Consider the following 15240-nt stretch of genomic DNA (forward strand, 5'->3'; position numbering starts at 1 on the left):
TGTATACATATATCAGATTTCAGTTTACAACATTCTTGACGCAAATGTTTTGTGGTGATAGTTTATAAACCACTATTCAATTCTAAAATTCTAAAACAGAAGTTGCCTTGGCGCAGGGGCTAACAGCATTTAGAAGGAAAATCAATTGTGGTTTAAGTACAGTTCAATTTTTATAATAGAATATTAAGAATGATAATACCATTTATGTTCCTGGTTTTTCTGCGTAAAGTTTTATTTCTGTGTACTTTCCACCAGCTATCATAGTGGAAAACTTCTCATTGTTTTACTCCACTGAAGAGGACCAGTTGCTGAGTTACAATGACCTTCGGCATTTTCAAATTATTTGGAATATGGTTGATGACAAAAGAGAGGCACGTAATTTGTAAACTAAAACAATTTAGAATGTGTGTTACAGTCTGGCTGTAGTATGGCGTTTGGGATCAATAAACTCTGAGGCACAGTATAACTAGGCTTGGTAGCCAGTCTCACTGTCCATGTGCAGAGACTAACGGCTTCTGCGCTAAAAGGAAAATGACCAACTTCTAAGTCTTCAGATCTTTACCAATGTCACTTCCCATTGAAGTGACATGTCAGCCCCTCAAGCCTGTTCCACCATTCTATAAGATCATGGCTGATCTGTATCTCAACTCCAATTACCTGCCCTTGACCTGTATCTCTTGATACCCTGACCTAACAAATATCTATCAACCTCAGTCTTGAAAATGTGAATGGATCCAGTGTCCACAGCCTTTTGAGGGAGAGAGTTCCAGATTTCTTCTACCGTTTGGATGAAAAACTGCCTCCTGATTTCACTCCTAAATGGCCAAGCTCCAGTTTTAAGATTCTGGATTCCACCACCAGACGAAATAGTTTCTCTGTATCTACCCTATCAAATCCCTTTATTATTTTAAAAACCTCAATCACATCACCCCTTAACCTTCTAAACTCAAGAGAATAGAGACCAAGTTTATGCAACCTGTCCTCGTATTTTAACCCTTTAAGCCCTAGCATCATTCTGGTGAATCTGTGCTGCACCCCTTCCAGAGCCAATGTATCCTTCCTGAGGTGCAGTGCCCAAAACTGAATGCAGTACTCCAAGAGGGGGCTGACCAAGGCTCTATACAATTGAAGCATCATTTCCTCTCCTTTATATTCCAGCCCCCTTGAGATAAAGGCTAACATCCCATTAGCCTTTTTGATAACTTTTTTGTACCTGTGAGCTTCTTTTTAATGATTTGTATACATGGACACCCAAATCTTTTTGCTCTTCCACAGTTCTTAATTTCTCATTATGTAAAAAATATTCTGCTTTGCTATTTTTGGATCCATAGTGGATGATTTCACATTTCCCCACATTGAGTTCCATCTGCCACTGTTTTGCCCACTCATTTAATCTGTCTAAGTCCCTTTGTAACTTCCTGCTCCCATCTACACAATTTACTGAGCCTCATAACTTTGTGTCATGTGCAAATTTGGATATAAAACTCTATTCCTTCATCCAAGTCCGTTATATATATGGTGACAAGCTGAGGTCCCAGTACAGACCCCTGGGGAACACCATTTGTCACGTCCCACCAATCAGAGAAAATTCCTTTTATCCCTACTCTGTTTTTTGTCTCCCAACCAATTGCCTAGCCACGTCGCAAGGTTACGTCCGATTCCATGCACTTTGATTTTTGTTAATAACCTCTTGTGCATAACCCTATCAAATGCCTTCTGGAAATCCACGTAGACGACATCCATAGACACTCTCTTATCCACCATGTTAGTGATTTCCTCAAAAAATTCAATGAGATTTGTCAGACATGACCTACAAATCCATGATTGATTAGCTCATACTTATCCAAGTGCACAGTCACTCTCAATCTCCCTGATGACAGATTCTAGTAACTTCCCCACAAATGAAGTTAAGCTGACAGTTCTGTAGTTACCTGTTTTTTTTACTGCCTTCCCTTCTTAACGAATGGAGTAACATTTGCAATTTTTCAATCCAAGGGCACAATTCCCGAATATAGAGAGCTTTGGAACATTATGGTAAACCTCAAGCCATCCCTCCCATCTCAGATTCTCCCTATGTGACAGGCACCATATAAATGCAAGTTATTTTCCCTATGTGAAAGGCACCATGTAAGTGCAAGTTATGACCGTTGAAGTAGTTAGCAGTTATATGGGTATTCGCAGGTAATCGTTGGACTTTGTTTCTTTACTTGATTGTACCAATCCTGTGTTCAATACAGTGCTAAATTTAGTTTCAATGCTGAACTGCTGTTATTTTTTGTGTTTGTATTCCACATCTGCATCATATTTACGTCTCTGCTTTGATCCTCAGGGAGTCATTCCAACATCCCGTGTGAAGTTCTTACTGCGATTGCTCCGTGGAAGGCTGGAAGTTGACTTAGAGAAGGATAAGCTACTTTTCAAACACATGTGCTATGAAATGGAGAGGCTGCATAATGGTGGCGATGTCACATTTCATGATGTGCTCAGGTATTGCAGAGCATATTCCTCCCCCCACTCCCCACCTCCCGGTACTATTTATAAAGATTTTAAATTGTCAAATTATTGTGTATCCCAAGTTAATAGTACATCCAATTCTTAATCAGGTTTATCCTGGATAAGTTTGCTATTTTTACCAAAACTGCCAAAACTCTGGAAACAATTAAATCGCACTAACGATTTACGAAACAGTAAAGAAATGCAGCCTGTTATATAATATATATACATTCCTTGCACTTGATATAGCGCCTTATCACATCTTCAAGACGTCTCAAAGCGCTGTTGTTACTATGTTATTCTAAGCACATCAACCAATGACGCTATACAGGCTGGCTCAATTGGCACTGCGCTTGCCTCGATGGTAGTGCTCTTGCCAGAATTTGCGTTCTTGAAACACAATGGAGGTTCAGTCACTTTGAATATTCAAACTTTCTTATTTCCAGCATTTCACAGTGACACATTAACGTGTGATTTATCAGCTGACGCTTTGTGTATTCGGTTAATCGTTCTAAATGTTAAAACTTCTTTATAATATCTGGTCTGGTCCAATTTGCCTTCCTCAATCCTACAAAGTACAAAGTCGATTGAGGAAGTTCTGATTAAGGGCCACATTCAAAAATGTTAACCCACCTTTCGGTTTCAGACGCTAGTTGACCTGCTGTGCATTTCCACTAATTTCAGATTTTATTTTAGAAATCTGTATTCATAGGTTTTGTTTTCATCTGTTCTAATCTATTTGTTATAGACTTAACATAAGTTATAATTCAGGATAATTAATTTTCTGATAGGCTTAGTGATATTTGCTTTACATGTGCAGTAATCAATATTCTGTATGCCTTGCTCAGCATGCTTTCATACAGATCTGTTGATATAAGAAAAAGCCTACAGCTGGAAGAACTACTAGCTAGAGAGCAGCTTGAATACACTATAGAAGAAGAGGTGGCTAAACAGACCATACGAATGTGGCTGAAAAAATGTTTGAAACGCATAAGAGCAGTAAGTCATTTTGAAGGAAACTGATTAATAACTGCTGACAGAAAAAGTAAGTGGGTTATATAAAAGCTAAAATGTTTGTGTATGCAGTACAGTGAAGCTGCTACTTTCTTTAAAGGATTGTCTCAATTGGGAGCCGTCAAGTTGTCTTACTTACAGGGTAAAACAATGGTTCAACCTAGAGCCATTATTCAATGCTGATAAAATTGTACTCGGTTCAACAAAATATTATGCTTCCAATTCTTTTGATTTTATTGCAATGTACATGATTTTCACAGAAAAATAGTCCATTTTTTCTTTTTTACTTTGAAATTCCACAACACTATCCAATATTTCTATCCTGGTGTGGCTCCGGACTGAAATCCCTCTAAATAAAATATTGTTTCCTCCGGCTCTACTGAAAATGAAAAAGTAGCACAAACAGAGACTAAAATGGCACAAATTGAGCAAGTGGAAACATGGGGAGATATGGAAGCTGTAAAGAAAGGAGACACAGAGGCGTGTGTGACTTCAGAGAATGGGCTGAAAGATATAAAGGTATAAGAAGTATGGAGTGAATGGGGATTGGAGACAGAAGCTTCAAGAGGAACCAGAGAGTACACAGAACTGAAAATAATGAATCAGCATCACAGTTGGTTATTTTGTGCAAAGAAATGAATCTCAGAGATCATGCATTGCTCCTCTTTGAAGTACGGCCACAACAGCATCTAGATAATATTAATAGATGAGCATTTAAATTACGAAGAAAACATTTTAAAATACTCAAAAATGGAGTTGAAATGCATTATTTGCTTTGTGCATTTCCTAAATAGTCACTAAGTCACAGCTAGTAACTCCTGCCAGGCAAGATTGAATTTGGGCCTGACCATGCTATAGATTTTCACATTGGTAATTTCAGAGGTCTGCTTTAGCACCTTGCCTGCTCTGAGAAGGGTGTTGGCAAGATGCAGAACTGAGCAGTTCAAAATTATAACAATTGAAAAAGGAAAGGTTATGCTCTGCCCAGAAAGCTAAAGACATATACAGTGGAATCCGCTTTTGCCCAATGCCGGTTAATCCTGGACATCGGGTAAATCTAACAAAACGTCCGGTCCCGATGCATTTGCATTCTTACCTGTTTAAATATGCCAGTTGATTTGGATGAAAATCTGGTTAATCCGGACAAAATGCAGTACTGGTTGCCGCTGAATGTACTCACTCAGAGCTTCTGTGTGTTTTAAAACAATAATAATAATATTCCTTGCATTTGATATAGCACCTTATCACGTCTTCGAGACGTCTCAAAGCACTTCACAGAATAATAATAATAATAATAATCCTTGCATTTGATATAGCGCTTTTCACGTCGGGAGGACGTCCCAAAGCGCTTCACAGAACACACTGTAAAGTGAATTGACTGTATATTTGTGGGTGAACGCGGCAGCCAATTGCGCACAGCAATGTCCCACAAACAGTCGTAGATTGAAAATGACCAATTTAATTATTGTTTTTTTTTTTTTGGAGGGATTATTATTAGGCGTGTGGAGTAAGGAAACTTGCCCAAGGTTTCGCCCTGCCTGGAAATGAACTCAGGTCTCTCACTTGCAAAGCGAGTGCTCTAACCACTGAGCTACAGGACTTTACAGAACAATAATAATAATCCTTGCATTTGATATAGTGCTTTTCACGTCGGGAGGACGTCCCAAAGCGCTTCACAGAACACACTGTAAAGTGAATTGACTGAATATTTTGTTGCAAAACGCAGCAGCCAATTGCGCACAGCAGTGTCCCACAAACAGTCATGGGCTGAGTAACCAAATTTATTTAGTTTTGTATTTTTGAAGGGATTATTAACCCCGGAAAGCAATCCATCAATCAACTAACAACCGGGTTCCTACTTACTGCTAGGTAAACAGAAGGGTGTGGAGTAAGGAAACTTGCCCAACATTTCGCCTGCCTGGGAATCAAACCCAGGTCTCTCGCTTGTGAGACAAGTGCTCTAACCATTGAGCTACAGGAAGCCACAGTTGCAGTCTTCCATTCAGCCATGAGGAACTCCCGGATGTAGATGGGAGGAGTCAAATTGTGATTGGCATCAGACTCCAGCCATTCACAAGTGGCTGGAGTTGTGCTATCAATCAGTAATGGGGCGGAGAAATGGGGAAGAACAGGGGAGGGAATATCATGATTGATTGACAGCTGAGCATCTTGTGACTGGGTGAAGCCCAAACATTCACCAGCTGCTGCAGCCTGTCAATCACCTCAGGCCATCTCTAATTTGTCGCCTTCCCATTCATTGGGAATGGCAATGGGAGGCAGACCCCCTCCGCTCCTCTGCTGGATAGGAAAGTACTGCACTGTATTCTGCAGCCAAACAAAAGTAAATATATTTTACTGAATTCTGGGAGAGTATTTTAACTTCAACTCCTAGGTTAAAATACTTGGTGTCCTATTTGGTTAGTTAACATTGCTTTAAGTGAGACACATTATTACGTATTATAGAGGGCCACTGCAGCTCCTCTGATGGGCGGGAATGATATTAACCATTAACCTCGGACACCTCTTAAATCAGACCAAATGCCCATCCCGATGTATCAGGCTTAACCGGCATCCACCCTACTTGGAGATATTAAAGGCTAAAAGGATAGGACATTGTGATTAAAATGTCTGCCAAATTCTAATAAACTGGTGGAACAGACTCGATGGATTGAAACGTCTCCTCCTGTTCCTCTATTGTTGTGTTTCTCAACTGGACTATTATTAATCACTGTAACTCTTTGCCCAGCATTTGTTTCCTCTTCATTTAGTATGGAGAGATTTTTTTTAAGTTTAAAGAAAAATAAAGGCAACAAAACAGGACTGAAAAACTATATTTCAATGTACCCGTGAAAGAGATGCAGGGGAGAAACAGCAATTTCTTAAAATGAGCTGGTGATGAAAAATAGCTTTCAAATACTGTTTCAGATTTTCTTTCATATTCCCTTGAAAGATAAGCAGCATCTGCCAAAGAATGGAGAATTAAGGCTGGCTCTGGGTGACTTGAACAGTGGGAGTGCTCTTTTACTGCATGAATGCTTTGACTAATAGCTTTGTGCTGCCAGACTGCCACAGCAATCAGATTTTTTTTNACCAGCTCATTGAAAGATGTTAGATTGAACCTCAGTGGACCTCGAAAAATAGAAGAATGAAGCTGAACAATCAGTGACAACAGTTCTTGATTGAATGCTTCATTTTTTGAACCCATTTAATATCCTACATTTGGATAACAATGGCACAATGGAATGCAAAGGACATTTCTCTCTTTCAATTAGGGACTTAGCTTGTACTGGCAGAATTACACACATTCATAAGCAATATAAAATTGATTTTCCACACATTGATTTTAATTTCAGAATGCCTGTTAAATGTATCTAAGGTTGCCCTTAAAACGCTTAAGAAATAAAGCAAGAAAGTGCCTTTCCCTGTCTGAATCTAGCCAATCACATAATTTCAAAATGTACAGAGTTGTTTCCAAAGTGCATATACAGTATACCAGTATCCATTGCATTTCCAGAATCCATTACAACAGTTAATAAAGTCCCACTCCTGTAGAACAGAAAACTTATTACTTTAACTGTGTCTATAGTGAGGAATCTTGGCTTTTATGCAATACATGTTACTCCTGTACTACTTCAGGGAGCTATCCTACACGAGGAAATTGCTGCACTTAGATTAACTGTGGTGGTAATTGGCAATTCGAATTTGTTTGAATGTTTATCAGAAGCACTTGACATGGGGGCGTTCAGTACTTCCATTGTGTTCATTGGTACTGAACTTACCTGGGGCTGGTACCTTGGCCTCATCTCTCAGGCTTCTCTCCGATTTCTCCCTAGTGTCATAGAATCATAGAGTATGAAGGAGGCCATTTGGGCCATCATGCCTGTGCCAGCTCTTTGGAAGAGCTGCTCTTTGGAAGAGCTGCCTAATCAGTCCCACTCCCTCAATCTGTCCCCATACCCCTGCAATTGTTTTCCTTTTTAAGTACCTATGTAATTCCCTTTTGAAAGTTGTTATTGAATGTTTCCACCACAGCTTTAGGCAGTGCATTCCAGACCGTAACAACTCTGTGTAAAAATATTTCTCCTCATCTCCCCTCTGTCCTTGACAACAAACCTCCAGATTTTCTGATCATTCGCCTTGGGATTTGTACAAACGTGCTGACTGAAAGGCTGCTTACAAAGAACACTTGACGGTATTTCCTTGTGAATAGATTTGATATACTGTATTCTGAAGTGATAGAGCGCTGCATGATACGGCTTGTTTCTTTCTTAATAAGTGTTACGGTGTCTCCTCCAGAAACAGCAACAGTCATGCAGCATCATCCACAGTTTACGAGAGAGTCAGCAACAAGAGCTGAGCAGATTCCTTATCCCTCCCAGCATTGAGACAACCCAGGCCAGTGAGGAAATGCTTGCCAGCAACCAAGATAACGAAACTCAGCCAGAGGTGTGTCTTTCCCCTTTCCTGTGCTGTCCGCCTCCTCAGCTCCTCACTCCATAGGCTGCAGATCATCCAGACTCTGCAGCCTGTGTCCTCTCCAGCACCAGACTCCGTGACCCTATCACCCATCCGCGTCTGGCTCCACTGGCGCCCCATCACTCAGAGTATACAGTTCAAGATCTTGGTCCTCACCTTCAAAACCCTCCATGGCCATGCTCCTCCCTACCTCTGTGACCTCCTAACCCCCTACCAATCTATCCACTCCCTCCGCTCAGTGGGCTTCAGCCTGCTTTACGTCCCCCACCTTGCCCACCCCACCATTGGCGGGCGGGCCTTCAGCCACTCTGCCCCCACCCTCTGGAATTCCATCCCATAGTTTCTCCGCCTCACCTCCTCCCTTGCCTCCTTCAAGACCTCTTCGACCATGCGTTTGGTCACCCTCCTACCACTACCCTCCCCGCCCTCCACCCCTCCTGATCCCAACAACCAGACAGGGTGCGGATCCCTGACTGTCCAGTGATTGGGACATCCTCCTGATGTGAAAGGTGCTATACACATGGAATTTGTTGTTGTGTGAAATAGTATTCTCTTTTCGTTTATGAGGTGCCGTGAATGACAGTAAAGTTAGTCAGTATCAATATCTAATATATCCAGATACATATAATTATAATTTTAAATGTAAATTCAAGATTTGTCAAGTTGTTCATGTATAATAATAATAACCTTTGCATTTGATATAGCGCCTTATCACGTCTTCAAGACATCTCAGAGCACTTCACAGAATATACTGTAAAGTGAATTGACAATATAATTTGTGGGCGAAACCCAGCAGCCAATTGCATACAGTGATGTCCCACAAACAATCGTGGATTCAGTCACCAAATTCTTACATTTAAAAAATGGATTTTGAAAGAATCATTACCCCCAGAAAAGCGATCCACCAATCAACTAACAACCGGGTTCCTACTTACTGCTAGGTAAACAGAGGCATGTGGAGAAAGGAAACTTGCCCAGCGTAAGGAAACCTGCCGGGAATCAAACCTAGGTCCTGTCGCTTGCAAGGCGGGTTCTCTAACCACTGAGCTACAGGACTCCACAATGTGCAGTAAGGGCACATTTATCTGAATGGGAAATGTTTTGACATTTTCAATTGGAACCAATAGCTCAACACGAGGTGAAATTGTAAATGTGGGCTTACCAAGTGAATTAGTTATTAAAGCTGAAGTCTGGTGTGAAGCTGAGCTATACAAACCTGGAGGACCCAGATTCAATCCCCATTGTATGTTGAATTTGATGATTTTAACTGGGACAGTAGTGGGGAAGCCACAATTTGCCTCAGTGTCTTGGACTACTGAGAAACCATCAGAGAGTTCCTGCGCCCTACTGTTGTCTTGTAATCCTGCTGCTTAGTGCTCATATATAGAGATCGAGTGAGAAAATGAGAGAGGGAAAATATTATTACAATTGTGTGCAAGATCAGTGAAAGTCAGTTTTGCATTAACATTGTTGCATGGTGCTAATAGCTGAAACAAGTGAACAAATGCTTGCTGGAAGCAGAAGCAGTGTGAATGTGTAATCATTTGAGATGAGCTCCAAATGGAAGCTGATCTTATCTCCACCATCTACTAAAAATTGTTCCCTTGGTCTCTTGAGCAATTAGTATGACCTAGAGTTCTGGCCTTGGCAGAATATAATTTCAGTCATCCATGAAAGACCCTTTTAAAAATCTTGCAAACAATGTTGGTGCAGTTACCACTGCACAACTTTGAAAGAAGAACAGACACAAATTCCATTCACTGAGCTGTGTTAATCTTTTCGAACTAATTTGGCAAAGAGAAAATTTGGGCAGAAGTGAATTTCCACCAGCAAAACCAAGAGTAGCTTATTGTAAAGTTCCCCTTGAGGGATAATTGCACCCATTCTTATATCATCTTCTAGTAATTCAATGCGAAAAATGCCATTATTATATAGACTGAATTTTCTGAAATTTATTATTGCACTGTTAAACATGTGATAGCGGCAGGTAACATTATTTATTCTACCTAGTTATATAGGTAGTAGCTGTACCCATTGCAGCTACGCTTGCAACCAAAGGATCCAATATGGAATGTAGATTGACACACAGACAGACATTTCATCTTTATACTTATCTGGGAAGACTCCTGTGGGATGACTCATTTTGGCTGTGCTGTTCTTTGAGTGGACAACTCATTTTGGCACACTGTTGCAGTCCTTTCAACATTGAAGTGCAGCTGCACTTCAGTTTCATTTAATGGGCCTTCTCTTTTTGTCTAGCATTTTTACTTTTCCTTGAAAGGTTTGATTTTTGCTTAGGCATCTTTACAATGATAAATATGAATGTATAATTTATAATCACTGCGACGTCCTCCCAACGTGAAAAGCGCTTTAAAAATGTAATTTTGTTGTTGCTGAGGCTTAGCTTCGTCTGTGTTCTTCATTTTGTTCCCGCCTCCGCTTGGTGACATGAGTGCTCTGTGACCCAGGATGCCACAGTACCACTTTGATTTGGCGGCCACCAGGCGTAACTGCGACAAAAAACACAAAACTGAAATACATTTTAGGTCATAACTCATGAACGATAGGAGATACCCAAAAAGAAATATGCCCATGGCACTCACAGATGCAAGACCTTTCCGGTGAGGTATAATTCATGTCTCTACATCAATCATTGTCATTTTATTAGTATAGATATAAATACAGTAGTCAGTACTGACCAAAACAAACAGCAGACCAGAATGAGTCCTCTACACTCCTTGAAAAAATGTATAACATTCTAAAATTCTGACCTAATGTGGAAGTTGGTTCTTCTTAAAATTGTGGGAAATTAAGACTGAATTTCAGAATATTCCACAATTCTGCACAATCTTATTTTTTTTAACAAAATATAGCTAGCACTAAGTGGAATGTCAGGCCTAATGGTATCTAACAAGCAATTTAGATTCAGGAATGTGCAATTGATTAAGAACTACTCAGAAATATTTGAGGCAGGAAGTTTTTCTCCCCACTAATACTGACATCCATGAAGCCAGGTGGTACAGTTGATTGTTGGTTAGCAGGTTTCAAGCGTTTTACTAAATAAAACAAACTCAGAGTAACCAACTATCCCATTAACTGGGAGTTGAAAGATGAGATGTGCAAGCCGCAAACTAAACCATGACCTGGTCTCACAATGTTAGAATTGAGCAGGGTATTGGGGCGGAGTATGCCTCCAGTACATCCAGGTAATTCTTAATCGATAGATTCAAAATTTTTGAATGTAAATCACTTGTTAACACCCTGCGTGCAATATTTAGATTAGCAATAATTGTTCCGTTCTATCTTCTATACAGGCAAGTAGTCAGCAACAGCTGCTTAGTCCAACCTTTTCTGACAGAGGTGGATATCGCCAAGACTCAACAGATATTGGAAAACCTCAAAGAAAATTTGGTCAGTGGCGTCTCCCATCAGGTGTGTGGAATCATCTGTGATAACTGTTTAGAATTACCGCTGTAAAGTTACATATCTGTAGCACGATTCACATAATAGAATTACCACTGAAAATTTTAAATTGGATTGGAAAAGTAAACCCAGACAATATAATACTGTTCACGTAACAGAAACTTTTAAAGGTTTTATAATAACTTAACTTAATCAAAGTGTAATGCGGTCTTCATTCAAAATAAAGTTGCTTATGTGGATCTTTCTTTCGCCTTTCAGCGCCTAAACCTATTAGTCACTCTGTGTCAACTGTCAATCTACGTTTTGGAGGACGTACAACCATTAAATCAGTTATGTGTAAAATGAACCCAATGTTAGATGCTGCCTATTCTGGATCAGAGGTGAAGAAATGGTGGACTCGTCAACTAACTGTGGAAAGTGACGAAAGTGGAGACGATCTCCTGGATATTTAAAGGTTAGAAAGATGGAGGAAACTGAGAAATGGCACATTGTGTTACTGTTCTAGTTAATGATGCCATGCATTTTATTATCATTTATACAAAGATAATATTGCAGGTGGATGAATGTTTCATGTTATGTTTACTACAGCAACATGCACCTACAGAATATAGTACCTTTCATGTGGGATAAAGATCTCAAAGCATGGCAAAGAAAAATAGTAATGAAACATAATATTTTATATAATGGACAACATTCCATAGTAATGGATCACTCTAACCCACTTCACTTGTGTTACCGTGAGCCACTCTGCCATACTAAAAACAAATTCCTGTAATGAATCTGTTTATTCACCCACACATTCGTCACCTCAAGGCTCGATTACGGGAACTTCCTCCTCATCGACCTTCCCAACTCTTCCCTTCACAAGCTGCAGATCATCCAAAACTCTGCAGCTCGTGTACTCTCCCTCACCAGGCTCCGCGACCTCATTACTCCCAACTTCGCCCTACTCCAGGGTCTCCCCATCCCCCAGAGGATCGAGTACAAGATCCTCTTCCTCACCTTTAAGGCCATTCTGTAGGCCATCGTGGAGTCCTGTAGCTCAGTGGTTAGAGCACTCGCTTTGCAAGCGAGAGACCTGAGTTCAATTCCAGGCAGGGCGAAACCTTGGGCAAGTTTCCTTACTCCACACGCCTAATAATAATCCCTCCAAAACCAAAAACAATAATAAATTGGTCATTTTCAATCTACGACTGTTTGTGGGACATTGCTGTGTGCAATTGGCTGCCGCGTTCGCCCACAAATATACAGTCAATTCACTTTACAGTGTGTTCTGTGAAGCGCTTTGGGACGTCCTCCCGACGTGAAAAGCGCTATATCAAATGCAAGGATTATTATTATTATTATCCATGGCCTTGCCCCCTCCTACCTCTCTGACCTGCTGCATCTCTACCAACCTGCCCGCTCCCTCCGCTAATCAGGCTCTAGCCTGCTCCGACCCGCCCTACCATCGGTGGCCGGGCTTTCAGCCTCTCTGCCCCCACACTCTGGAACTCCATCCCACGGTCCCTTCGCCTCACTTCCTCCCTTGCCTTCTTCAAGGCCGGTCTCAAGACCCTTCTCTTCGACCGTGCCTTTGGTCTGCCTCCCACCTCTCTGCTGTCCCTCACCCCTACACCAACCCTCTCCCCCATGCTCGGGCCCCAACACCTGACTGTTCAGCGCTTTGGGATGTCCTCTCGACTTGAAGGGCGCTCTACAAATGTCATTTTGTTGTTGTTGTTATCCGTGATCAGAAGTGTAGATATGTAATAACTTCATTGCATGAAATAATATAGGACAGGGAACTATTCATGTCCTGTTCATTCTGCCGGAAACAAAGCAATATGTTCATTTGGAGCAGGTGAGTCTCCTTTATGCTCCTTACTCTTAAATCACATCGGTAGGGTCTGAGTGAGTGAGTCATCACAAGAGGTTTAGATGAAGAAAGGCTCTCGTCCTTCCAGAATACCCACTCTTATCATCCTTCCATTACAGCATCAAGAATCATACCCTCAACCATTTTACCTGGTCACCCATTCCTGTTGTGAATTAACTCCTGGGTAAAGAAATACACTCTGGTCTCCTCTTAGACATCTCCTTTTAAGACTGAAGAGCTCTAACTTGTCTGATTGTTCTTCATAGCACATTGCACATATAAGAACACTTTTAAATGTTAAATGGTAGAGGTGGTTACATGACCAGCTCATCAGGAGCAATACAAAATGGTGCCTTAATGTTCTTGGTTTATTGAACCACCCATAAACATTGTTTCTAAACAGAGCTTGAATTGTTTCCCACCCATTACATTTACATTGTAATCTTAACAATTAATATGCTACTGAAACTATCTTTTTCAAGGTGGTCACAGTAGCTGGGTTATGAGAGATTCTAAAAGAGATTCTGAAAAGGAAAAATAAAACAGATGGAAATACCCCAAATATTCAATTAGTTACTCAACAATCAAATGCCATCACCAACAGGCCATTACAATTTGACATGCAATGGTTTCTTGTATATCACTTACACGTGCATGCATTTTACTGCTGCAATTTACAATTCATATGAGTATTAAAGTCTTGATACATCAGTCTTTAATATAGTATAATATATTATATAGTGGTTTAGTTTTTAAATTTTGGAATATACATCCTTACAGGTTTGTAATATTTGTTTTAGTTTTGTGTAATTAAATAACTCTTATCTCTGTTAAAATGATCCTGATCAGTTAATAATCTTTCATATGCTGTCGTAAAATTAAAATTTATATCTGTATAAGTTTATATATGAATACAACAACTTGCCTTTCACATTGGAAGGATGTCTCAAGGTGCTGAGGTGCTACATTTTTTCAAGCTTGCTGATTTCATGAAAGTTTCAACCAATATGTTTCCTGTTTCAGTAATAACAAGACAGCATTTAAACTTCAGGAAATCACTGAAGTAATTTGTTCATTGGATTCTCTACATCCAATCTTCATTGTTTATTTAAAATGTTCAGATAGATCAAGAGATCTCTTGGAAAATGTGCAAACCACTTTTTTAAACAAATTACGTCTACTTCTACAGGTGAGGAGCAAAATTCTAGGGAGAGCAAGAATTTACCCTATGCTTCCAAGTATCTTTCGATTTCAAAATCTCTATCTGCAGTTTCCAAACACTATGCCTGGACTCCAAACTTAGGAAAGCACTATCTGTTGCAGCAGCAGCAGCAAAAAAAAATGTATTTTGCTTAGATCTCTCAAAATGTGAGCTTCTGGTAACTCTGAATTTGTAAATGATGTTATCCCTAATCTGAATTGCACTAAGAATAGCTAAACCCATTACACTTAGAACCCTTAACAGAAACCAGAGAGAAAAATTTCTATCCAGTTTCAAATATGTTTGTTAAAAGTGCTCATCCATAGCTTCCAACAAAGGTTTGATGTGTTTTACTGCCCTCTGGTGTGTGGTACAGAGAACTTCAATACCTGCAAAACCATGACTGAATGCAAACAATAATATTAATAATACAACTACTTCCATTTATATAGCACCCTTCTCATAAGATAACATCTCAGAGCACTTCACAAAGATGGGATTGGACAACGTAATAATTGGGAATTTCCCATTGGGAAGACGTCTGAAAGTGTTTCACAGGATATTACAAATACAATATAAAATTACATTTGTATAGCGCCTTTCACATCGAGAGGACGTCCCAAGGCGCTGTAAATATTATAATAAAGTGTAGTGACTGTGCATTTTATAGGAGAACACAGCAGCCGATTTGCACACAGCAATGCCCCACAAGCAACCATGAAATCAATGATTCAATTTATTTAGGGAATTTTGACCAAGATACTGGGAGAAACTC

General features: G+C 40.1%; 1 protein-coding gene across 1 annotated transcript in view; it reads left to right on the plus strand.

Moving 5' to 3' along the window:
• Positions 1-15036, plus strand: part of nalcn (sodium leak channel, non-selective) — a 211259-nt gene extending 196223 nt beyond the window's left edge. The window contains exons 39-45 of the mRNA XM_007887033.2: positions 256-371; positions 2330-2487; positions 3342-3492; positions 7804-7953; positions 11298-11415; positions 11665-11860; positions 14454-15036. Of these exons, the coding sequence (XP_007885224.1) occupies positions 256-371; positions 2330-2487; positions 3342-3492; positions 7804-7953; positions 11298-11415; positions 11665-11858 (887 nt within the window). The 3' untranslated portion in view covers positions 11859-11860; positions 14454-15036. The remainder of the gene's footprint in view (positions 1-255; positions 372-2329; positions 2488-3341; positions 3493-7803; positions 7954-11297; positions 11416-11664; positions 11861-14453) is intronic.
• The last annotated feature ends 204 nt before the right edge of the window (positions 15037-15240 follow it).

The sequence above is a fragment of the Callorhinchus milii genome, unplaced genomic scaffold (assembly GCF_018977255.1).
Source record: "Callorhinchus milii isolate IMCB2004 unplaced genomic scaffold, IMCB_Cmil_1.0 Scaffold4, whole genome shotgun sequence".
In the NCBI taxonomy this organism is placed as follows: domain Eukaryota; kingdom Metazoa; phylum Chordata; class Chondrichthyes; order Chimaeriformes; family Callorhinchidae; genus Callorhinchus; species Callorhinchus milii.